General features: G+C 36.6%; 1 protein-coding gene across 2 annotated transcripts; it reads right to left on the minus strand.

Annotated features, from left to right (window-relative positions):
• Positions 1-2142: 2142 nt before the first annotated feature.
• LOC121875572 (FAD synthase-like) lies at positions 2143-25877 on the minus strand. Of its 2 annotated transcripts, XM_042380162.1 has the most exons (13): positions 25820-25877; positions 25316-25473; positions 22353-22447; positions 21902-22025; positions 18872-18984; positions 16659-16802; positions 16030-16175; positions 14579-14667; positions 10149-10287; positions 7602-7775; positions 7161-7282; positions 5540-5681; positions 2143-2547 (listed from the first exon to the last, which is right to left on the minus strand). In XM_042380162.1, the coding sequence occupies exons 1-13, from the start codon at positions 25849-25851 to the stop codon at positions 2400-2402; spliced, it is 1626 nt and encodes a 541-aa protein (XP_042236096.1). In that variant the 5' UTR covers positions 25852-25877; the 3' UTR covers positions 2143-2399. The 2 variants fall into 2 exon arrangements, with proteins under 2 accessions (XP_042236096.1, XP_042236095.1); XM_042380161.1 differs by lacking the exon at positions 25820-25877 and having other exon boundaries at positions 25316-25570.
• Positions 25878-26349: the final 472 nt, after the last annotated feature.

Raw genomic sequence — 26349 nt, forward strand, 5'->3', positions numbered from 1 at the left:
TGATCGAAGTTTGCCTAAGAATACATTTCTTGCATACAACTTGATTAGTATCTGAGTAAAATGTAGAAAAGTAATGATATTGAGAAATATATGACTGATGCAGTATGATTCATAACTAGGGATCCAGACACATGAATATCCGTACTGCTGATGCCAACAAGTATTTCTCACGCTTAATGACAGTCATTATGAAGCAGCAATATCATAATTTCTTTATAACATTAATTTTCAGGACGGTAACCCCGACGTTAAGCGAGGACTTATTGTAATTTGCCTTTTCAAGCATATTTGTCAACTCTTCCTCATACAGTACAGTATTACCAGATCACCTGCCTCCTATCATGCAGGTTTGTTCAAAACAAATTTCTATTGTTAACTGTACATTACCTTACAGGGCTTTTGGATAGTGAACATTTGTATAGCTAGGGATACCAGTACAGTATTAATAAATGTTCAAGATTCTTCTGTTTTCACATAACTCTATATTTCCCTCTTAATAAACTCTCAAAGATTTTTTCCTTTTCAATAACTGATACTGTAATTAAATTTTTGTGCTAATAAACACTCAATACTCTTCATTCTTAACAAACTACTATGGTGCATGGGGTTTCCCTATAGATAACCATAGGCAACCCTAATCTTTGCACAACAACCATTCACTATCCTCATATACATAAATTGCAAGGAAAACTACTAAGATAATGGTAAACAATGGAAAAGCAACATCTGTGATATTAACTGGAAAGAAGTAGTTTTCAATAGCTTATTAGTTACATATCCTAAAGGTCATTCTCATGTTGTATATATACAGTACTGTAATTAAGACAGTGCTGGATATTAATCTATATTGGATAAATGTCTACAATAAATTATCTCAAATTGGATTCATCTGTCCTGGTTTTATATACTGTACTAACTCTATGCTAAGAGAGCTGAGGTTTAAGAGATAATAAGTGGGCTTAAATTTCAAGTTCAGAAATAGTAGCAAATGCCTAAAACCAACAATTCACAAGCCTAACTCACTACTGTAGAAAATCTGAAAATGTTGCATTAATGTTTGAGTACAAAATTTAAATAAAGTATATATATATATATATATATATATATATATATATATATATATATATATATATATATATATATATATATATATATATATATATATATATATATATATATATATATATATATATATATATATATATATATATATATATATATATATATATATATATATATATATATATATATATATATATATTATATATATTATATATATATATATATATATATATATATATATATATATATATATATATATATATATATATATATATATATATACACAGTCTTGTATCAAAATAAAGAATATCTATATATTTATTTGTTACTACTGTAGTAATATGTAGATAATGAGCAGCTAATTTCACCACTTCGTGAAATGTCTATCATTAAATGCATATGTAAATATACAGTATTGTAATCTAATTAAAATAAGTAACAATGACCTAAACAGGACCTAAAATTTGATAACTATCAGTAGAAAATAAATGAAGATGGACAAGTTATTCTCTGTCATACATAGCTATTTAAAGTGGTAATTTATATACATGTGCCAATGAATAAGAAAAAACAGTCACTGGTTTGGACATTGTTCACAGTCACAGATGGTAGTGTGGTAGTGAAGGAAAGACAACTAAGAGATGGAGCTGTATTCCTGACATTTTTCACATTCTTTTGAAAAAGTTTTGTCACAAAACGTCAGGAATAAGGCTCCATCTCTTAATCTTGTTTCCTTCACTACCACAATACTCACTGATTCATATGTAAAATCTATTAATACCCAATAGACACCATTAATGTTATGTCACATTTCAACATCACATATAAATTATGTCATCCTAACTCAATATATATATATATATATATATATATATATATATATATATATATATATATATATATATATATATATATATATATATATATATATATATATATATATATATATATATATATATATATATACATATATATATATATATATATATATATATATATATATATATATATATATATATATATATATATATATATATATATATATATATATATATAGTATTCTTATTAGCTAATGTATTCTTATTAGCTAATGGCTGTTCATAGAAGCTCTTTTGTCGTGAAAAAATTCTTCAAAACTGCAGTTCTGACTTTATCATCTTAGGAACTTGTTTTCATGACACCCTAGTCTATTAAGTACACAAGTTCCATCTATTCCATGATCTACATGTATATCTCACAAGTATATTTTCTCCTATATTATCTGTTGGTTTAAGGTGAATGTGTTTTCCACTTTTTATCTCTTCTAACATCAACTCATGAAAATGAATCTTTTTCTGTCACTGTTTGCTCGAGATTCGACCCTTGCGCTCCATGTCATGTTGTGCTAGGAGGTATGCTGGTAGGTACATAACTTGGCCCAGGCGGTCTTTTGTCTCCAGAAGTGGGTTCGGTAATGTGTTGCCTTGACTCCCTAAGGAGGTGTATCTACAAAAGAAACACGTCAAGTTTTTTATACTGTAACCTTCACTCTGTATTTAAAGAATAAATATGACTAGGACTCATTTGGACAGATAGGAGTATGGTACTATAGAAAACACAAGCAGACATTGGGATATTTACTCTTGACATGTGTTTCAATAGACTGCTGTATGATTGAAACACATGTTGCGGGGGAGTTGCATTTGGGATGTGTTGTGTCTCTGTAACAAAGCGTATTTGGCACTCGGGCCTTCGTTGTTGAGCGGCAGAAATTGGACAGTGATTACATTAGATCATCAAGGTTGTCTTAGTGATGTGAAAATGTAAATCGACGTAGGATTTTTTAATGCTAGACGTGATTGTATTTTGGAAAACTCAATCTCCACCGAATTGGAGGTACAGGCCAGGTCAAGAGGCCTACAACCACAAAATCATTGCCATATGACAAAACTTTTATTTTATATTTTTTACTGAGTTGTGGTCATGGCTGTGATTGACCACCCAAAGGCCAACCAGGGAGTGTAGTACTGTGCCTTTAGTTAAATCAGTTCATAATGTCATCAGTGATCACGGAAGAGTTTGTAAATAACTTAAAGTGAATACAAATTGGCAAGCAAGCTGGTAAGGCACCACTGCCAGCAAATACCAAATTGTATTATAGGTGCCACAGAGACTTTTATTTTTATTTTGTTTGTGTGCTCTCTCAAGGACTGAAACTGTGCCTACAATACACCATTCACAAGATGTGGGTTAGGTCAAACGATCAGCAGGACAGGAGGATGTATGCAAGAGCCAGAAACCAAGCAAAGGCAGTGTGTAGAAGGGCTGAAAAGGAGTTCCAAATGCTGGTTGCAAGCGAGGTCAAGTCAAAACCAAAGGAGTTTTACCGCTATGCAAAGTCAAAATTAAAAACACGAGTAGGAGTATCAGTTATGCAGATTCTGACCAGGATATAGCTGAGGCATTGAACAGCTACTTTTCCTCGGTGTTCACAAGAGAGGATGCGATTAACCTTCCTGCGTTTGAGGACAGGCGATTCAACACAGCTCTGACCCACATTGTGTTCATAGAAGAGGGTATTAGAAATAAACTGTCAAACCTAAAGGTCCATAAGAGTCCCGGCCCTGACATGGTGCATCCCAGGATGCTAAGAGAGGTGTGCAATGAGCTTGCCGAGCACCTGAAGATCCTGTTCTGTAAATTCCTGGATGAACAAAAGGCCCCCAGTAATTGGAAAATGGCTTATGTGAGTCCTATCTTCAAGAAGGGCGATCGTCACTCCACGAACAACTATAGACCAGTGACCCTGACCAGCATAGTATGTAAAGTACTTGAGAGTATTATAAGAGATGCCGTGATGGAACATCTACTACGAAACAACCTTGTAATGGATTGCCAACACGGTTTTATGCTGGGGCGCTCCTGCTTAACACAATTGCTTAAGGTATTGGATATTTGGACCCATATTCTGGAACGGGGTGGCATTATCGACAATATATACCTAGATTTTGCCAAGGCTTTCGACAGTGTGCCCCACGAAACGCTGGAAATCAAACTAGAAGGGTACGGAATTCGGGGAAATGTCCTAGCGTGGATAGAAGACTTTCTACATGACCACAAGCAGTGTTATGATTAATGGCATGAAATCATCATCTGTACCTGTCATAAGCGGGGTACCATAGGGCAGTGTATTGGATCCACTGTTGTTTGTTTGTTTCTAAAATGACATGCCTGACATTGTACACTCCTCTATACAAATGTTTGCAGATGACGCCAAGTTATTTCGGGAAATCAAGAATCAATCGGACTGTGAAGAGCTGCAGAAGGATCTCTGTGAGCTCCAAGAATGGTTGAAGAAATGGCTGCTGAGATTCAATGTCACGAAGCGTAAGAGGATGCACCTGGGGCGTACTAACTGTAAGGAGGCGTATCATATGTCCCAACGAGATGAAGAAACTGCACTCTTTGAGACTGAATGTGAGAAGGACCTAGGTGTGTATGTTGACAGTGAGCTGAAGTTCTTGGGACATTGCGAGAAGAAGATAAATCAGGCAAATAAATTATTGGGTCTTAAAAGAAGGTCGTTCAGATATCTAGACGGTCCGTCCCTCGTAACGATCTTCAAGAGTGAAGCGCTTCCCCATCTGGAGTACTGTCACCCCGTCTGGTCCCCGAGATATGGTAGGGACTGTCAGTTGGTTGAAAATGTTCAAAGGAGGGCCACCAGACTGGTGTCTGCATTTCGGCACCTCAACTACCCTGAGAGATTGGAGCGCCTGAATTTGCCTAGCTTATACTACAGACGGGCAAGGGGTGACCTAGTTGAGGTGTATAAGCATCTCAAGGGGCACTACTCGGTTGAGTGTCCTTACTTGGAGCTGGTGGACGCTCGCCCCACAAGGGGTCACAGCTCAAGATTGAAGAAGCCGCAGATCCAGAAAACTGTGAGGGGAAACTTTTTCGGAGTGAGAGTTGTGAACTCTTGGAACAATCTACTAGAAGTGTTGTGATGGCACCGAGTGTGAGCTCTTTCAAGACCAGACTTGACCAACATTGGAGCAGGTTCAGGTACATTCAGGAGCCGGTGCATGCCCAGTACTTGCCAACAGTGCGTGACAGAGACGTGACCGATTGCCCAAGCAGCTAACGAGCCGATCAGTGGTGAAGAGAACAAAAATAAAAAGTAAGTAAAAATGCCTGCTTGTGTTTCCTTTGCCACCATACTTCCTTTAAAGAAAGAGTTTCATTTACACACTCACAATACTATCTATTGATTAAGGTAATTACTGTACTTCATTTAAGCCTGGTAGAGTAAATTAAGAGGCAATTATAAAAATGTTGATCATAAAGATATGCGAGTCATCATGACCTAAGAACATATAGTAATGTTACAATCCTACCCAGACATCAAAAAAATTTTCTTTATCTGTAAAAGGTAAATCACCACAGTAACCGTAATGAATAGTAAAGCCAACTATTTTTGTGTCAACAAGCTTACCCTCTGTCATAGAGCGAACAGTAAGGGAGATAGAGACCTCGAAGAAAGTTCCAGACATCATTGTATTTCCAGTTAAGTATTGCATTAACACGCATCATTGGGGGCCAGTCCTTGTCAGTAGGTGAGAAGAATTCAAGGGTGTCTGGAAAGAATAATAATTTAAGGATATTTCAGTAAATTATTCATATCCATTAATTTAGCACCTACAGGAATATAATTAATGTACAGTTGCACAAGTCACTCCTAAAAAAATAAAACAGCTTAAAAATCCAAACATTTACTGATAATCCAAGAATACAAGTAAAGAATCCTCAATATTCAACATCTACACTGGATGACAGACAGACAGATGCATGTCAACAGGCTGGCTGTGTATTCAGAGGGGACAAAAAATCTAATGTTAAAACCTCGAATCAACTTTCCTTGGTTGGTCATAGTTCATCAGCTACACATCACATAAAGACCTCTGAGCAGTCCCTTCAAAGAACATCATATATATGCCTACTCACCAACAATGTCCTCTACATTCTGTCTATAACACCAACTCTGTAACTTTTCACATCTTTTTCATCAATTCCAAATAAATTTCCTTCATTATCAGTCCTTTTTCTCTCTATGATCTCACTCCCACTCTATTATTATCCAATTTCTGAGCATCATGCAGATCCATTGTAATTGTCACATGTTGGCCCACACCGCTGTTTATGATTGGCTAATTAGGTGATGCCTGAGAACGACCAATGTCAATGAGGGTGGTTCACGGCCTGTATGCTTATATAAATTCTCTAATGTTTGATTTACGATGTTTCTTTATATCAATGTCATTTAGTTTTGGTTGTTAAAACATTCTGTAAGAGCCATATTTTGTTTTATAGGATTAGTTGGCAACCGAGCCATATTTGAGTGGTGGTGGTGGTCCCGTACCGGCAGAGCAGCGCGAGCCACCGACTGAACAGGACAGCACGGAGAACCAGGAACTCCAGGCCTGGTATACACACGCTGACGTGGGGAACAAGATAGCCGCCGAGTTGGGCGTGAAGTAATTGGAGATATTTGAACATGGAAACTTGCTCTGGGAATGTAAATAGTGTAATATATACCTGTACAGTGGGGTATGCTATAACGAATCTAATAGGTTCTAGAACCTTGTTCATTATAGCATTCGTTCGTTATAGGATTAATCTGTTCCAGGCCCCCCCAAGTACAACCACTTAACACTGAAAAATATAATATAAAATTGTAAAAATTGTAAAAAAGTGCATAAATATGCATCAAAACCCCTTAAATAAAGAATATCATTAATACTTGTAATACAGAAACAATAAATTAGTAAAAAAAAAAAAAAAAAAATTTTTTTAATAATGTTCGTTGTAGGAGTTTCGTTCGTTATAGCATTCTCAATTTTATAGGTAAAACCGTTCGTTATAGGAATATTCGTAGTAGGATCCGTTCGTTATAGCATACCCCACTGTATGTCATTTTTACACGATGAGTTTCCATAAGCCCTTCTTCTCTCTCTGAAAGTCCTGTGACAACTGACAGTAATTTTGTACACATTTTTTTTTTGTATTTTCAGTGACACAAAACAATTCAATAAATACAATTTATAGCCCAAACTTACCCGAGTATGGGTCACTTTGTCTAGTTCCCATGATGACAGCCTTGATCTTGGGTCTCTTCTCCAGTAATTGGAACAATGCACCTTTCATTGGACCAGGTAGAACCTCACAATCCAGATCATATCTGGAAAAAATTAAGCCTACAATAAGCAGAGTACCATCACCTACCCACATATACAAAAAAATGGTTTAATTTTCGAGGTCTAAACTAGGAAACTGTTTAACTCCTGAATTTGTCTTATAAGTTCAAAATGGGAGAGCACATGCAAGTCTCAATGTCTCTCATTACTCCAGTCTTTCTCCTCCTAACAATGTATTTTCTTTCATAACCTACCTGAATAACCTATCCCTCTACTTCCTCTCTCATCACCTATTAAGCCTATTCATTTCATTGGGAAATCTTCTAAACCAATCTCACACAAAGAATATATACAAACACTCACCTGTTTATGGACTGCTGAACAAATTCAGTGACCTGAGGGAAAGCCGTGTTCTCTGTTATGTAAACAGATTGGAGTTTGGTGTTTGGGAAGTTCTGGTTCATCATGGCATAAGTCAGATGAAGTATGGCCAAACAGTCCTTACCACCGTTGTAACAAATGCAGATTTCTTCAGCACTAATAGAAATAAAAAGAAATATGATTTAACTTTCAGGGTTTTTACACCCTAATGGATTTCCATATACAAATGTACAATGAAAGACAAAAGTCGTGTCGTGAAATTGAGTGAAAACATATGCCGAAGGACTAAACTTTTGGTGAGCTCTACCTTGTGGTAGGGGGCTCTCATAATGTTTCACAAGTTTTATTTAATCTTTGGAAAAAACTGCGACACAACTTTTGTCTTTGATTGTACATATATGTAAAAAAAAAGAAAAGAAAAAAAAGTGAATCACAAATTACCCTGCGTCTAATGCGACCGTATTACGGATGGGAGGCCGAGCGCCGTAGGAAGAGGTGCCTACTTAGGGAGTCTGAGACGAGCAGTAGTCCACTAAGCACAAAAATTTTGTTACTAATAATATTACTAATTATAAAATACTGAAAAATAAACCTAACGACAGAGGGAAGCTCACATCATCTAGCTGTACCTCTTTCCCCAGCAGACGTAACCCATACCAGATACATGTCTTTCATTATTTAAAGACTGTATTACCTTTAAGAAACATTTGTTTATTAACTAAATAAAAATGCCCCTACAGGTAGAAAGATTAAAGAAATGTTAACAGAAAGTTCAGCCGCCAGTCAGCCATTTGCAATGAGTCGATGACGTCAAAACAATAGCAATGGTGCTACACCCTGGTGGCAGATCGTGGCAATACAAAACATCACAGCCAAAAATACGAGAATCACATCCTGTCGGTAATTCTCTTGACCAAAATATAAGCAAGTCACAGCTGCTTTGATCAGAGGTAGAGTTGGGTTAGTTTAATGTTACTATATATGATTTCCTACTTGATTCCAGTATATATTGTATTTACATGCACAAAATCATATGTTTTCCCCTACAAAACCACTTTAAAATCACTTTCAATAAATGTATGATGAAACGTACTTAAAAAAAAAATTCCACAAAATATCCTTGTAAAATGGGGGTGCGTCTTATATGCCGGCAAATACGGTAACAATATACTCCCCAAAATATTTTGCTTTTATTTACTTAAGATCATACATGTAGGGACAGTTCATATAAGTAAGAGCAGAGCCTATCAGAGGTAGGTTGGTACCTGCTTTGTACATCTGGCAGCTGCATGTGTCAGTTATCCTAAAGCATTTCCATTCATAGATATAGCACGTAGTATCTTTGTGTTTATTTCTTTTGGGGGTGGGGGAGGGTGGTTGTTAATTCTATTAAACTAATGTTTTGTGTGTTGAGTGAGTAAAGCTCATACAAGTGATTGAAATGTGGCATACCCATCTACGGTATCAATGCTGGGTGAAAATTTCCCCCTAAACAGAAGCATATTGGTTACGTAATCAAGGTCACAAGCTTGGGAGTGAAAAAAAAAGAGAAATGGCTTAAAAAAAAAAAAAACCCTGTAAAGATTTTGAACTTATTAGACGAAATGGACATTACTTTAGTGATGAGGAAAGTGAGAAGGTACTGATATAAATAGTAGTAGTGAGGGAGATGAGGAGGTTGCGATGACCCCTCGAGGTAGACCTTGTGACCCACACAGCCACCTCACTATTGAAAGAGGTGATAGTGATAGGTCCGTGTAGAACCTCCTTTGGTTTTCCTGGTTACTAGAACCCCTGGTGTGACTGTCACCATTCCCAAAACTCCTACAGGTATTATTTTGCTTTTTATCACAAGAGAGCAGCTAGAGTATGTTTGTGATGAAACTACCTGTACTGTAATTGCTATGCAAAGCTTACTTCTCTTTGTAAATGACAAGCTGAATCACCTTGGTACTTTTGCAACTAAAGAGGCTATCACTCAATACTTGGGGTTGATCATGGTGACGGGAGTTACATCTGCTCCAAGAGAGTCCAAGTACAGTATTGAGCTAAGGGAAAATTTTTCAGAATACTCTACAGTACAGTACCTGCCTTTAACCAAAATAAGTCTTTCAAGTATTACCAACAACTTTCCCCCCATTACTATCACTTTAGCAACAAAGAAGCACTGTGTAATCTGATTGACAGACTGGCTAAAATTAGGACAGTGATGGACTATCTGTAAAACAGCTTTAAAAAATAATATATTCCCAAGTAGCATCATTCAATAGTGATTTACACGGCACTGAAGGGTCAACTAATTTTTACGAGTTACAATCAGGACGAGCCATCAAAATATGGAGTGAAAGATTTACCTCTTGTAGCTGATAACAATACTGGATAGGTATGATTTGTATGATGGTGTGGGATCTACTATTTGAATTACAATTATAAAGTTCCTTGAGTTTCTAGAGCATAATGGGTATTCATTATAGTATATAGACAATTACTATAATATGTATTAAAATTATCATTATTGCCCATATTTACCTGTACTGGTCAAAGCACTGTTTGAGAATGTCTAAGGCTTCTTGTACAGGTGTCTGCAGGGAAGGTGATGATGAGAGAAGTTTGTCAATGTGTTCCCAAGGAGAGGTGACTGGGTCCTCATTGTAGTCAATCATCACTCCTGAATCAAGCATTAACACAATTAAAGACATTAAAAAAAAGTTTAAATAAAAATTACTGTTGGAGTCCTTAACCCGACGAGAAAATTTCTCATTACCTAATACTGTGCAGTAATCTAAATCAAGTAAACCCTTAATTTATTCATATTCAATTTCCATTATTTTGTGTATCTCTTATCATTTTTAAATGTTGTTAGAATAGTGGAATTACTAACCTTGTTATGAGCTTAAGCTGTAGTTGTGAAGCACAGTTATAACCTTTTAACAACAACATTATAGTATATAATGTATATCATGGTGTGCTATACACTATATTATAAAAGTACGGTACAGCCAAAAAATATTCAAAAATATAACTTAGTAAGAGCCAGAGTTTTAAGTTTCATAAATAATTCATATACAGTACATACCAATCTTAGTGTACAAGTATCCCTGGTTTAGCATTAATTCACTTCAGCGATAAACATTTTATGACACCATTTCTTGCTTAACATTGTGACAAATTTTGGTTTAGCAATGGCTTGACTAACTGGGAAGGGGGAAAAGCTGGGGATTCTGTGCTCCAATTGTGCATCTCTACTGCCACTCGTCTATGTTTACTCTACTCGTGTACCTGAGTGTGCTGTGAATTCTTTTGGAAAGTTGACAGTGTGATAAAGCGTCGTAAAAACTGTGAAGTGCTGTGCATGAGTAGTGTGCACAAGCCGTGGCCCGATTGACTCATGGACTTACTCTCCTGTGCTAAGGTGGAATTGCCATTTGCAATAAACTGTTCTGTTAGATGAAAAAATCTGATATAATTTACTAATACAGTATGTAATGTATATAATGACTCAACAGTATGATTCATAACTTGCTATGATAACTGAATATCAGTAAATTACCTAAAGAGCAACAGTGTATATTAGCGTTAACAGAATGTGTACTGTTGTTGACACATACGCATACTTTTAATATTTCTTTCATAAAGGGTATACAGTACAGTACAGTGACCCCTCGTTTAACGAACGCCTCGGTTAACGAAATTTCGGTTAACGAACTGCCTTCCATAAGGATCTTCAATTCGGTTAACGAACAAAAATTCGGTTAACGAATTTCTTACGAACCGACCTCAACATGTTTTTGCTTGCACTGACCGGGCAACCAGCTTTAGTATCAGTCCGCCGATACATTAATCGGTTCTAGGGCTTAAATTCCTTACTATTTTAGTAAATATCAAGAAGTTTATACTATTCAATAATTTTAAAAGTTTAATATTCAATTTTTTAGTCATTTTAACGATTATTGAACATAATTGAAGGTAAAGTGACTAGTTTAATGCGCAGCATCCAGCCTCTTAACACAGCAAACAGGCGTTAGTCTCTCTCTGTTTTCACTGGAGGTAACATCTTGCTTGAGACTCTCTTCAGCTAAACACTTTTTTTCTGTGTTTCCAAGCAAATTATTGGTCATTTTGAAATATATTTTACATATTGACAATATATAATGCAGTGCAGTGTTGATTTAAGGAAAATAATCTTGAATTACACCAAGAGAGCTAAAATTTTATGGGTGAAATGGCGCCATGGGGTGACTTCTCTTCCACCCCAATGCCTTCTCTTCTTCCTTCTCCTCCACCCCCATTCTAAATCCCATCATCATCATCATCCAGGAGCCTTCTACAAACACACCTCAAAGTAAGTGAACTTTTCTCCCATTTTTGTTGAATTTAGGAAATTTTCGGTGAGCTGGAACCAATTACCCAAAAACCCATTGAAACAATGGTTTCGGTTAACGAACGACCTTCTAGAACGGATTGAGTTCGTTAACCGAGGGGTCACTGTATTTGAATTTAAAAAGCTTTCATAGTGGCTTGATAATGTATTATTTAATATACTGTATGTGGAAAGTCAGTAACCCTTAATAATGCCTCCATGTTCCAATTACCCTGTCCTTAAAATTAGGCTATTAGAATGATATCCTGTAGTAACTGTCTGCTCACTTCCTAGACCTCAATAACAAGAATGTATGTTTGCATTAACCCTTCTAAATCTACCAGACAAATAAAAATCAATTTTTATTGTGAAAAAAGAAGAAACAATTATGGTCATTAATATCAGTAGTGTACCTGTAAATGATTTAATGTTTTATTACCATTTTAAGGGATTCAGACACTGGAATCACTGACGTTCATTTCTTGTCAACAAACTCATGCATATATAACATGAAGAGTGATGATAGCAGTAGTGGTACTGATGGTAATTTTGACTTAGGGTGAGGTAGTAATGGTGGTGCGGACTGGTTAGAGCAGGGGTTCTCAACCAGGGGGGAATTTCCCCCCCTCAGGTTTTCAGGGGGGGGGGGGAGGAAACTGATACTAATATGGAAAAAATAAAGGATTTTCAGTATTATATGCATATTATTTGGAATGCACTTTTTGAGGCAGACAATCTTGGAAAGGAGGGGGAAATGACATTCTGACATATGGTGAAAGGGGTGCATGGGGCAAACAAGGTTGAGAACCACTGGGTTAGAGGTACTGTTAGAATGCACAAAGAATTACGGTAATACTTATGAGTATTTTTGAGACTACAAAAAAAATTTTCTGATAGTAAGCCACACCCCCACTTATCCTCATTTAGCAATAATCTCGCTTAACGTTAACTTCATATTTTTCCCGCCTCTGCTTATGGCATTGTAATATTTCAATGTGATTCTGATATTTTAAAATGTTAGTTTTTGCATAATGTAGTATTACTGATACGTACTCTGTCTTAGTATGCCTTATTGTGGGTAAAAATAAGTATAATATATTAAATGCATCCTCCGAAAGCATGAATTTGCTACCAGAGTTTAACAGTTAATTCATGTATAGTTCTTCTGATAAACTTCCTACGTGCTTATGTTTGAAATAATGAAGGTACCGGTATGTATCTTTATATAATTTAGCTAAATATTTTTCTCATCAGAAACGGTCATCCCAACGATTATGAATACAGGGTGTAAACTCATTTAGAAATACTGTACATCATTATTTCAGGATGAAATCGGACAGGTTAGCAACAGCCAATCAGCTGTAACTCTTCTCAGCTGGGAAAAAACGCACTATAGAACTTACAGTACAGTAGGGAGCGAGACTGATTTTTTTTTTTTACGAGGAATAGCCCACCCGGGCACAGGTCATCGACCCACAACGGGGCCTAGGGGGCGAAAAAATAAGAGTAAAAAGAAATTAAAAATAGAAAAGAAAAAGATTATATGAATCTACAACACGAAGATGCCAGAAAACCAGCTTTTTGAAGTAGAACAGATTATATGAGTATGGAAACAGAAGAAGGCGGAGCATTCCACAGTCTGGCTGTGCGAGGAAAGAAAAATATACTATAACAGGTTATTCTAGTGTGGCCGGCATCCACAGAGAAACAGTAGGCACCGCGGGCAAGACAAGTGTTACAAGCCCACGGCCTTACCGGCGATGCACAGGATGCCAAATCCATCGAACATTGCCTATTAAGTACCTGTAAAAAAGAGAGTGAAGCAACATTGCAGCGAAGAGAAAGGGAAGAAAGATTATCAACTAAAGGAAGAGTCAATAATAAGACAAAATGCCTTTGATTCCACCCTATCTAACAGTTGGACAGAATAAGAGACACCCCAGATATGAGAGCAGTCCTCCAAGTTAGGACGAATGAATCCCTTATATACTTGAAGCCACTGCACATGAGTGAAGTAGCTACGGCATCTGCACAGCATTCCCAGCTTTCGGGAGGCAGCTTTAGCAATATTGAGGATGTGTGGCTTCCATGACATATTAGAGGAAATGGTGAGACCTGGCATATCTATTTTAGAATTTGGCAGAATGATTGTGTCCTGAAAAGTGATTGGTGGGTTGTGTTCAGCTATCATTTAAAACCACCAAGAAAGTTTGGAGGATGGTAACACGTTTCTCCAGATCCAGGAACACATTTTTCTTATTTTCCACGACAGGTTAAGTTCAATGTGTACGCGTTCGGTATACAGGAGGTTTTCAGAGTCTGCATAAACTGAGGGTTTACTCAACTGCTTCTATTACTGCATTATGAATTGAATAAAAACATAAAAATCATGGTACTTTAATAAAAAGCATCTTCTCTACAACACTCTTTCCATTAACCAGAATGAAATGTTACATACAAGATATTTCCCTAAAACATCAGTACTGTTTCAATAACTTCATATGCAATGCACCAAAAATCAATGCCCAATATAAAATATAGTATACAGTATACAAAAAAGAAAAAAAATATTTATTGCTCATATTTCTCCTAGACTCACCTTCAGGTAGCTTACTCTTAAGGAACTGCTCTGCTGATTTCAAGATGTCAGCACTCAGGGACTCCAACGTGATCTTGGTTTTGTAGTAGCTAAAATGAATACAGCCATACAAAGAATATTCAGGACAAAAACCTTTTTTTAAAGAAAGCAAGTTATGTAATTGGATGGGGCCTCAGCAACTACTATGAGTATATTGAGTATGTTATAAGACAATGGTTTAGTAGTGCTGTTAATGCGTGTGCTGTTTAAGTGTCTTGGCATGTCACCTCACCACCTGACTCCTGAACACACTTTTCATCAACTTCTTCAAATCCTACAATGTGCTTGGCAAGCTCGAAACACACACACACACACACACATGGGAATTAAGACAACAAGCATCCAGTGAGGGTCTTGTTGTGTGACTGCATGGAGGCGAATTAAAAGATCAGCTGTTGAGGAGCTTATCGCTTGGCAACACTAGTGCATGTTACCCCTCTTTTCCACTCCATCACTCTAATCACCCACACCTTTCTGCTTTCTCATTCCATATTTTAAAATGTTGTGTAATGTAATGTTGAAGGGATACAACTTTGCTCATTTATACTTATCACAATCTCCCTAAAAATACTTTAGCTTTTGTGTTTATTCTTCAAGACAACTTCAAGTTATGAGACCCACTTATCCCCCAGCCAAGAAAGGGTGACCTGACATTCCATCAGAAGGTCCGTAATATGAGACCACTAATCCCCCACCCTACCTCTACCTGACATTGAGTCAGGTCAGGTCAGGTCCCTCCCAAAAAATACTTTAACTTTCATCTTTATTCAAGACATTTTCAGAAAATTCTCTCGATTTTCAACCTCAGAAATTTTTTTCCTAAACCCGGAATTTTTGGGGGAACGATTTTCCAAGCAAATTTCAATTCCGGTTATCGGAGATTTCCAGGTTTGAGGGATTTTGACTAACGGAGATATTACTTTTACATCATTAACTTATGGTAAGATTGCCTTCAAAATAAGAAAATAAAAAGTTGAACCGAATTCACATAAAATTCCAGGTTTATTTGTAAAATTCCCTGGCTTTCCAGACCAGTAGACACTGTTTCTGCTAAACTTGCATCTATGAAAAAGAATTGACTTTATTATGACTTTTTTAACACTATTTAAATGGTTGCTCTTTATTTAGATAATTTCAATACAATCAGCTACAATGAATGGGACTTGAAACTCCAAATTATGATATATTTCCCAGACAGCACACAACTGGTAATCTCATCTCCCTCCAAAAGGTGACTTCAACTGCCTCCAGGGCAAATATCAGGAGTTTATATATTTTGTTTAATATTACAAAATGTGAGTTTCATGTGTTTTTATGCAAAATTATATCAAGTATGAAACCCTTGGGTATTACTTTAAAATACTTTTTCTCTGGTTTGTACTTCATCACAACACCAAAAGTGTTACACTAACCTGTGGAACAACTTTGGATATGAACCAAAGGACACAGAGGGAAACTTAGCGACAGTTTCATTCAGAGCCATAGCAATGGACACTTCATCTGCTGTTAAGTACACCACCATACCACAGAACCCAACACCTGGTCTGTGGAAGAGTTTCTGGAAATGAAACAAACATGAATTATAAAACACTTAAAAGTATACATTATATAAAATAATATAAGATTCAGAAGGCAGAATAATGTTTTGAAAAAATTATTGTCTCCTCCATCTCAATTTCATATATCCTCTTTATTTTATTGGCCTTCCTGTCCTCCCTTTATAAAATATTTTTCACAAAGATTATAATGTTACTTATACTGAACTGTACTTTGTTATCAATTTAAATCTACATTCGTCTTAGTCACAACACTAGCTGAGCTGAATCTCATTTTCCACCATCTCCCACTTTATATGTATGCTACTCTTTATAACTACGTACATGTAAGCCTCAATAGCAAGCTGCCTTGCCTTATCTTCCATTTCTCAGTGAATTCACTGTTGTGATTTGACTTTACACTTCATTGCACAGTAGAGATTATATCACCTACAAATACATTTTATGAAATACACATAAAACAGGTACCGAGCAATAAAAAATACCTTTCCTAGAAGACCAAAAGCTCTCTCTAGTAGATGTGGAACTCCTGGGAATATGGTCACATTTTTCACACTAATGATTGGATATCGAGACTTGACTCCTTTAGATTTGTCCTCACCAAAGTGAAGTACGGCAGACTCAGGAATCTGTTGATGCAAAGTGCATTAAGGATTGCTAATGACATGAGTTATGATGAACCTTCGTAAAGACAAACATATGGACATTCAGAGTGATACTTTCTGAAAGATTCCTTTCCTTTACAAGCCCATATAAATGAAGAAACTACTCAAGCCAAACTATATAATGGACAGGAAGTATAAAAAAAAAATGTATATCAAGGAAAAATCTATTCTGAATGGTAAATACTGTACTAAACTGTAACAAGTATATTCAGTTAAAATATAAGATTCACAAAGACAAAAATTAAGAGTTAAAACAAAAACTTGTGGATAAATTCATCAATATCTGAATTTTTCCCACCTAATGGTAGTAAGTCTCCAATACATTTATATCACAGTCATATGTACCAAATTCTCCTAGTACATTCAACTAGAGTTGCCTTTCTATTTGGGAGAATTTTTCCTGAAGATAAATCCTTAAGTAGACCTAGTGCTGTACCTGGAGGGAAGCTGTCACCAAAGTTGTAGCTTTCAAGATAAAGTCAGTCGAAGATATCAATATCATCAACAAACTGAATTGTTCAAAAATAAATTGTGATTCAGTCTAATATTAGCATTGATATCATCATCATCATCAAACTGAATTTTAATAAAAATGAGATAACCAAAGCAGAAAAAGACTAAGTACAGGTATACATTATATGTTACTGAGTAGTGACAGAATAAAATATGGATTCCCAAACACCCTCTCCCCTTGCAGCCACATGTCCGTACAATCTTGGTTAACTTCTCTCGACTCACTTCACCTTCTGCCATTCCAAAACCCCATATCCTTTTCTTATTTCTTCCCCCATTCATTCTGACAACTTCAGATGCACCCCTCAGGTAACTTATTTCTGTAGGTTAAATTACCCAGCAATCCACTTCAACTTAATCCTGTTTCACTGAGATATATCAAGGTAGCAAATAATGCCACCCATTTATTCATCACCACCTGAAAGCTAATATTTCTTTCCTTGATAAAACTTTACTTCCCAGTCCTTCAATACCCCTCCTCCTAAACCTTCTTCTTTCCCTAATTTCACTCTCCATCATACTCTCCTCAGTTAACGTTACTCCCAAACACTTGAGTTCCTTAACCTTCCCCAGTATTTCATGTCATCATAACTAAATTTTAAATTGCTCTATATCTGTCCTATATACAAGGTATAGTATTTGGATTATTTTAGATAGCAGGGAAAAAATAATGTTTTGTTTTATATTATCTATCATTGTTTAATTAAGATTCAACAACATACTGTATTCAGGAATATTTTTTGTTGATTCGAGTAGTCGGGTAAGTTTGTATGATCAATACTACAGTACTGTATTGGTGAATGCTAAGCGGGTAATTTTTTTTTTTTATGGGCATTAGCCCACCCGGGCATAGGTCATTTTTAATGACCCACATCAAGGCCTGGGGGGCGAAAATATTATAAAATAATAATAATAATAATAATAATAATAATTATTATGAATATGATAATAATAAATATAGTAATAAAATTAATAAAAATATATAAAAATAAATAACAATTATAATAAAAGAAAAAATAATAGAAATTTATAAAAATTATAAATGATAATAATAATAATAATAACAATAGAGCCATAAATAAATACAATAATGAAAAAATATATCAAGAGTGAGAAATGATACATGGATGTTGTGTTGTCAAAGTATGAGAAATAATTGAGACCCTGCAACTGTGTGTAAATGAGGCAGAGAGTCAGAACAGCAGCCTGGGACTTGGTCACAATTTTTGTGATGAAATATGGCAGCAGGGTCCACCATTAGACAACACATTATGCTTCCAATATCTTCCCAGGCGGTACTACCTCCCTGTTTGGTAGCTGCCTACTACCTGTAATGATTTACTATCCAATAAAATAACCTATCCATACATGGTTTGGAACAAAGGTATCAGGTTAGTCCATGTTTGACTTTGACATCTGATGAAGCATCCAAACTATGTTCTATTCTACAAATACTAAGCAAGTACTGGACTGTATTTACTTTAAATGAAACTCATGTGCTCACTAATTAGAAGACATACGTGAGCCATCTTCATTGCTGGAGAACTGAGGTCATCGGTCTTGAAATAAGCACTTATAAACTGTACCAATGTTGGGTGAGGATGGACCTTTTCCCCAAAAGCTACAGCCACCCCTGAAATATAAACAATAATATCAGACCAGCTTTCTTAACCCTTACAGTCAGAGGACATACCTTGTACATCCTACAACACCAAGAAGTGCATCAGAGGATGTACCCAGGACATCCTTAAGAAATACTGTTGTGTCATTGTGTACTGCACACATCATGGTCATCCTTAATATCTCTTCGATTCATATTACGTTGCATAACATTCAAATCCACCGGGCTTGTAGAGTCACAGAAAACGGTAGAAATTGGGAAACCTTTGTAAGGGATAACTCAGATGCTGTATGTTGTTTTATACTACGAATTGTACCAATGTACGGGTATATAATATTAAGTGTATGTACTGATAGTATAATGGAGAACTCAAGGTATCTATATGATGACTGGGAAGATCCAACTGATAGAGACTAGTGTACTAAAAGGGATAAGTGTAACCGTGTGTAGACTGTGTCTGAAGGTCATAATTTTTACGTCTGTGAACGATTAGTAAACATAGCTACCTCAGGTAACAAATGAAAATATATGAGAACAATGATCAGGAAAAGGGATAAATGTATCAGACCTAAGTGAAGTGTTCCAGAAACTATACTAAAAGAAAATATCTTGTATACCTCAGTGTGAGCTTAGTACACCTTGTTACCTCATGTGACAAATAACCACGAACAGTGCAATGATGAGAGAATCTTATGAATGTGTTCAACGATTGCAACGTGTGGGGGAGGATCCCTAAATACAGAGTAAAGTGAAGTGGATATACCCACGGCAAGAAAACATGAGGCTAGGCCTTTGTTCTATGTTGGCATCCAAGATGCCCCGGGCTACAGTTTTGAGTTAATGATATAGCCCAATTAATTTCCCCAGGAACTGGCAAACCAGACCCTTACTTTAGTATGAAATTTAGAATTAAGTTAAGTAATGATAAGGCATAAAGTCACAATATATAGGAAAGAGCATATGTGAGGACAAGAATAATGTCAAGGAGAAAAGTAAAACTAAGCATTCATAGGCCTAACTCATGGTGGGATGCCAAGCGTGGCTCTCAGTCAGGCATCGCTTCTCACCCAAGCAGGTCAGCACCCTAACGCTCGTAATACCCCACCGTACTTATAGAGGCCTATCTAGCAGTTTATATACCTCTTAAAACCTTGCCTAATGTTATAAAGTGAATTAATAGAGTTGTAATAGTGTGTGTGGTGATATAAAAGCCCCTCAGGCATTATTCTCAGTCGGGCATCGCTTCTCACCCAAGCAGCAGGTGCACGCCAAGAGGAATGCTCGGCCCAGCCACCATCGCCCTACTTTGCGGCACCCACATGTTACTGTGAGGAATGCTGCTGGCCACAATGCAACCTCCCTTAAGGCCCCCTGGACATCTCGCATATCAACATCCAGGACAGGAGACAATGACTGTCTTATATGAGATGCTTCGCGGTCGCCACTTAAGGGACATAATACCGGACGCTGGAATAGTCCTGGTATGATTACCTGGGACGTATCCCATCTACCTAGCAAGAGTAGTGTGTGAGCGGGATACCGTTCATGTGTACCTTGGTGCTACAAGGAAGATTGGTGCTGTAAATGTCGGTGCTACAACGTATGTTGGAGTAATTGTATAAAGAATGACCTGGGTAAAGAGGTCAATGATTTGTTTTGAAGAATGAAGATTTTTAAGTAGTTCATTTGGAGGTCATGTATTGGTGTGAGGTGTAATGACCTTAATAGTAGTTATTTTGATGAAGGTCAACTATTTTTGTATTGTAACTGAATGCAATATTTTTTTATTTGGGAATAAATTAGTTAAGTCATGATTTATGCTTCATCCTTCCTTCCACTCATGATTTAGTCAATGAAAAACCTGACCCCAATGCCTGGCTTGCTCTGCCAGCTACCTAAACAAGCTACATACTGTCCAGGGGGTCTGGTGACAGCAACCTTAAAATTAAGAGTAAATTTAAGTTATCCCCTTAGGATTAGGGACCCCAGAAAGGGCAGTATAATTGGTGGATGCTCTCATATTCCACTGGTTGTATTATCACATAACTCTGATGTCTCACTAATCTTATACTGTACTACTGTACAGTACTCGTCTTATTAATTAAGGTGGTGGGGGTAACTATGGTAGTGATGTGTAGGCCAATTATTGTTTTGGTGAAAAGGGTGATGTGGGGGTGATTATGGTGGTGTGTGGGAATAAGTGTTATAATATCGTGATAAAGTGAATAATACTAATGTGTTTGTAAGTGTGTAAGTAACTGAAAATTCCTGTGCCAAGTATTGGAGGGAAATCATTTAATGAAAACTGGAAACTTGGGGTGGCTCAAAGTATGTTTTCTCTAAGTTCATAGCACAACTTCTATTTTCTGTTATTTTTTTATTTTATTTTTTAAGAAAAGGAACCAGGAAAAAAAATGCCCATACAGTATATTGTAACAGTATTTTATCCCACTATATAATCATAAGTAAAATACAGTGTGCAGGTATGATAAATTACTGCATGTGTGTACAGTCACGGACATTAGTTCACTCCCTACTGTGAAACTGAGTCACGAGAACGAGTCTCTGAACTGACTTACCCTAACTGTTGTATCGCGTTTGGGGTCTATGCTGCTTCATTTTGGGAGGGAGTGAACTTTTGACCCCGACTGTACAGTACAGGTATTGTAAATATTCATCGAGAAATAAAACATAAAAGAGGGACAATATAATATTAAGCATAAAACAGTACAGTAGTACATAACATAGAAGTTAAATAACATAAGCTGTGTGCAGGTAAAGTATGGTACCTCTGATGGGGTGTTTGGGGCTTTATTGGCTCCAAGAACTAAGACGTTTAAGATTTCTTTCATGGCAATTGGGAATTTTTCACTCCAGCATTACTTAAGTACTTTCTCACATTATTACATTTCGTACTTAAAATACTGACCTTCAAAGGTAATATCATCATGAGTTGGTCCAATCCCTCCTGATGTTAGAACAAAGGTGTAGCTTTTGGAAAACTGTGCCACTTCATTGGCTATGGTTTGAACATCATCAGGAATCACTGAGACCTAGGGAGTAATGCACATATAAGTTGATTTACAGCAATTCAATGAACCACAAGGTAGCAGAAGGAAAGAAAATAATGTGGGCATAATGAAAAGACCTTAATTCTATATAATTATCTCAATATACTGTAGATAATCTGGTTTTAACTAATTCAGAGTGAACAAAGAGACAGTAATGACATCAATGGACTGAAGGAGGCGGCTCAATTATCGTGACACTGTATATTGTACTGTACTGTATATAAGCCATTAGCTGCTAGTAGCTTCTCTGGGATAATTTGAAATTAATAAATGAACAAACTCAAATCACACCAGAAAATTACATCTTACCCTCCCGACTTTAACACCAAGGCTGTGGAGCTGCCGTGTTAGGAAGAACGTGTTCGTATCTTGAGTTTGCCCCTTCAGAATCTCATCACCGATAACTGATAAAATAATCAATAATTAGTAAAAGAGGTTTTTAAGGAGTCAGTTGTTCAGTTTTTTCTGAAATGTCAAAAAGAACTAAAACAACAGAAGGAGCCTCAACTAACCTTTATGATTTAAGGACACGGTAATTCTTGATCATATACATTAACACAAGTTCCCAATCAAAGTTTTAGCTTTTCACTGTTACTTGCTCAGCAGACAAGCTATTAGTATTTTGAGAGGAAAACCTAGACAGGATATTGTCAGGTCCTGCGACACCCCACCTCGCTGTACAGTATACATGTTAACCAGGGAGGTCCATCAATAGGCCGCTTGTCATCAGCGTACCAAGACTAGTGACCTATATCAGGTGCAGGTAATTTATCTGTACATTAAGCCGTCAATCCACCTCTAGTTAGTCAGTGTAAAGTTGTCAAAATTTCAAAGGAGCCACCAAGCTGAGAGGTTGTAGATGTGACGTGACAGGAATTATGACCTCACATAACAAAGATTTCTGCCACCGACACCATTTCGGCAAGTGATTGGTGGGTTGATACCCACAAGTATGAATGTTTAAGTCTTTATTTCACTCTTCCCATAAAAAATTTCAGGTAAGTAAGTAAGTCAGTTGCCCAGGGCAAGTAAGTGTTCCACATAATCTGCAAAGCCTGGCAGCCAGTCACATCTCTGTTACACACTGTTGGCAAGTACCGGGCATGTATTGGTTCCAAAATGTATCTGTACCTGCACAAGTGTTGATCAAGTCTGGTCTTGAATGAACTCACACTTGGTGCTGTCACAACACTCTGGCAGATTGTTCCAAGAAATCACAATTTTCACTCTGAAAAAGTTTACCTTGACAGTTTTCTGAGCTTGTGGCTTCTTCAACCTTAAGCTGTGACCCCTTGTGGGGTGGACATCTGCTGACATCCACCAGCTCCACTGCCCTCTGGGATGTTTCTCAACTTCAATTAAGTCACCTCTTGCTCGCCTGTAGTATAAGCTAAGCAATTGCAGGCATTATAATCTCTCTGGGTAACTGAGGTGCTGTAGTGCAGGTACCAGTCTGGTGGCTCTCCACTGGTCATTTTCAATCAACTGACAGTCTCTAGCATATCTTGGGGACCAAACAGTGCTCTAATCCAAAGTGGGAAACACCTCACACTTTAAAAGTATTATGAGGCAAAGGCTATCTAGATAACTGAATGTCCTTCTTATAAGACCTTGTTAAGCTGCCATACTGTTCCAAAATATTACCCTGTTGACTTAGTCCATTAATCAGAGTAGTGTGAGTACTGGATAGCACCATTATCTCGTCTGAACCAGAATCAAACCCCGGCCACAGTAGTGAGAGGTAAATGTGTTACTGCTTTACCACCAACACTTCTGAAAAACTTGTAGTTATGGCAAGTTTCTCATAGACTGGTGGACCACACTAGTGGAGTTCTGTCCTTGGTTGAAAGTGTGAACTAGTATGATGATTTTACAGAACTATTATATATGGACTGATATTTTTTACAAGTTGCCCATATTCCGCTGAATCACTGCATGTCGTCTGTTTGTTTACAACCGACCTGCTCGACTAGCAAGTTAGGTTAGGTACGTTTCTTTGGTGGGTTAGGTCAGGTTCTATTACGTTCACCAGTATTCATTTGCGACAGAAATGTAGGTGAATTTATAGTAAAGCACCGGTCTTTCTCTCGCTGTTTTTAATATATATTTCGACATGTTTAGACAATTCGAAGAAATTTTTTCTTCTATGAAATTTTCGCCAGAAATTAAGGATAACCGAGATATTAATTTTCCAATATTATTACATTTGGTCAGTCACAAGTGTCGCCATGTCTTGTTTACATCTGGCAGAGAAGGTCGACCCCACCTCATGCAGTGCTCCTTACATCCATCTTCGCTTCTTAAGCATCTACAGCACATAGCGATAGGAGACTTATTATTGGACAAGAGTTTTTTGTCTTAGCCAATGAACAATGCGTGGGCGAGTCGGGAGCGGAGATTTGAATTTTCAGTACCAGATATGGCTGAACAGGTGGAAGAGCTGTGCCGACATTGTGATAACGATTATTTTATGTCAATTGCCAAGTTTCATCAGAAAAATAGTGAGGCAATTTCTATTTTTTTTTTATAGAAAACACAGTGTAATACCAAACAACGTTATTTGTCCAACCTGATTCTTCTTCAGATTAATGTAAGATGTGGGGGCTTGAACAAAGGGGGGTCCAGGGGGGCAGAGCACCCCTGGTTTGGTTTGGTTTGGTTTGGTTTGGTTTGGTTTGGTTTGGTTTGGTTTGGTTTGGTTTGGTTTGGTTTGGTTAGGTTAGGTTAGGTTAGGTTAGGTTTTGATGGTTGGTAATTTATTTATGTGATTTACTCGAATAGAAAATATCCAACATTTCCTTTAAGATTGTTGGGGTGGGGGGTTATCTCAAAAACTAGTTATTTCCGAAAAAAATGACTATCAAATTTGTTTGAAACTCATCAAATACCATAGGAGAAACATATTTGTAATATCCAAAGAAAGAACGGTGCTTTTCTATAAATTCACCGAAATGCATACATTGAAAGGTACTCAGAATGATGAGATATATCTCGAACTGGACCCAAAAATATTGTGTAACATTATGGGCAACTTGTAAAAAATTATCTATGTATCTAATCTACTTAAAATCTGCATGAAGTGTTCTAAAATATATATATTAATTACCCTATGGAGTTAAACAAATTTCCTACTATAGTAGATGAACATGGGTAGATGATTCGACACATATAGGATATTTAATATTAACAGGAAATTAATGAGTGAAGCTTTAAAAATAAAAATCCATCTTAAATAAAATCCATAAATAGAAATTATATGGGGAATGACTCACTAATTATCCCCGCTGTGGGAACATCAACTGGGGTCCTGTCCCTCACTTCACTGGCCATTCTACCACCTGTTGTCCTCCACACACCCCTCACTGGCAACAACAGTGTCTTTGATTTATGATGAGTTAATATTAATGTTCCCTGAGACGTTGGTGAGATCCTGGAGGAGTAGACAGAAGCGGCTGTTAGTACCCCGCGCCTCAACACCTGAGTTAATACCTCCATCACTCACTACTACACACAGAACTACGAAGATCATTATTTTATCTCGCTATTAATAATTTTATGATATATTCCTATTTTTTTTTTGCATTATAGTGATTCACATAAAATTTTCATCTCTTCATTATGTAAATACGAAGATGAAAGCAATACTCAACAGAAAGTATTAACTGCAGTTTTTATCGGTATTGGACATTCAATTCAACTTTATATTTACACATACTCAAACAAACGTTTATTTAACTTCAAAAGTCACAACCAATTAAAAAATTAGTCCTTAATACACAAATACGCGAGTCATTTGAGTGTCTGCCATATGGTTTTTGTTGATTTATTTCTTTTAGTATTTCAAGAGAAACGTGAATATTTATGTCTAATGTTAAAGTACGTAACACTAACAAGTTCGTTTATTTTTAGTTTAAATACAAATAACTCAAAACTTAATTCAACTAGACCTAATAATCTTAGAGAGATTGGTTAGGTCAATTGTGGTTTGGTCGACTCGTATTGCCAGTTAGCCACAGACAATGATCTCGCGGTGTAGTTAATGGTATAGTTTTAACATTAAGTACGTGTAGCCTTGTATAACTTCGTTCCTTATTTCATCAAATAATTTAACACTTCTCTCTCTGTTAACAGCCCTGAAATATTACGAGACATAGATTTCAGGTAAATCTCTTGATTGAATAGTGATATGACATTTAGCATTAAAGACAAAATAAACGACCCGGACATATTTGTTACCCCGTTAATTATATTCTAAACAAAACAAACGGCGATGGTATAACACACACTGGCGGACTTTAAACTTGTC

This window comes from Homarus americanus, unplaced genomic scaffold (assembly GCF_018991925.1).
Source record: "Homarus americanus isolate GMGI-L3 unplaced genomic scaffold, GMGI_Hamer_2.0 scaffold28999, whole genome shotgun sequence".
Taxonomy (NCBI): domain Eukaryota; kingdom Metazoa; phylum Arthropoda; class Malacostraca; order Decapoda; family Nephropidae; genus Homarus; species Homarus americanus.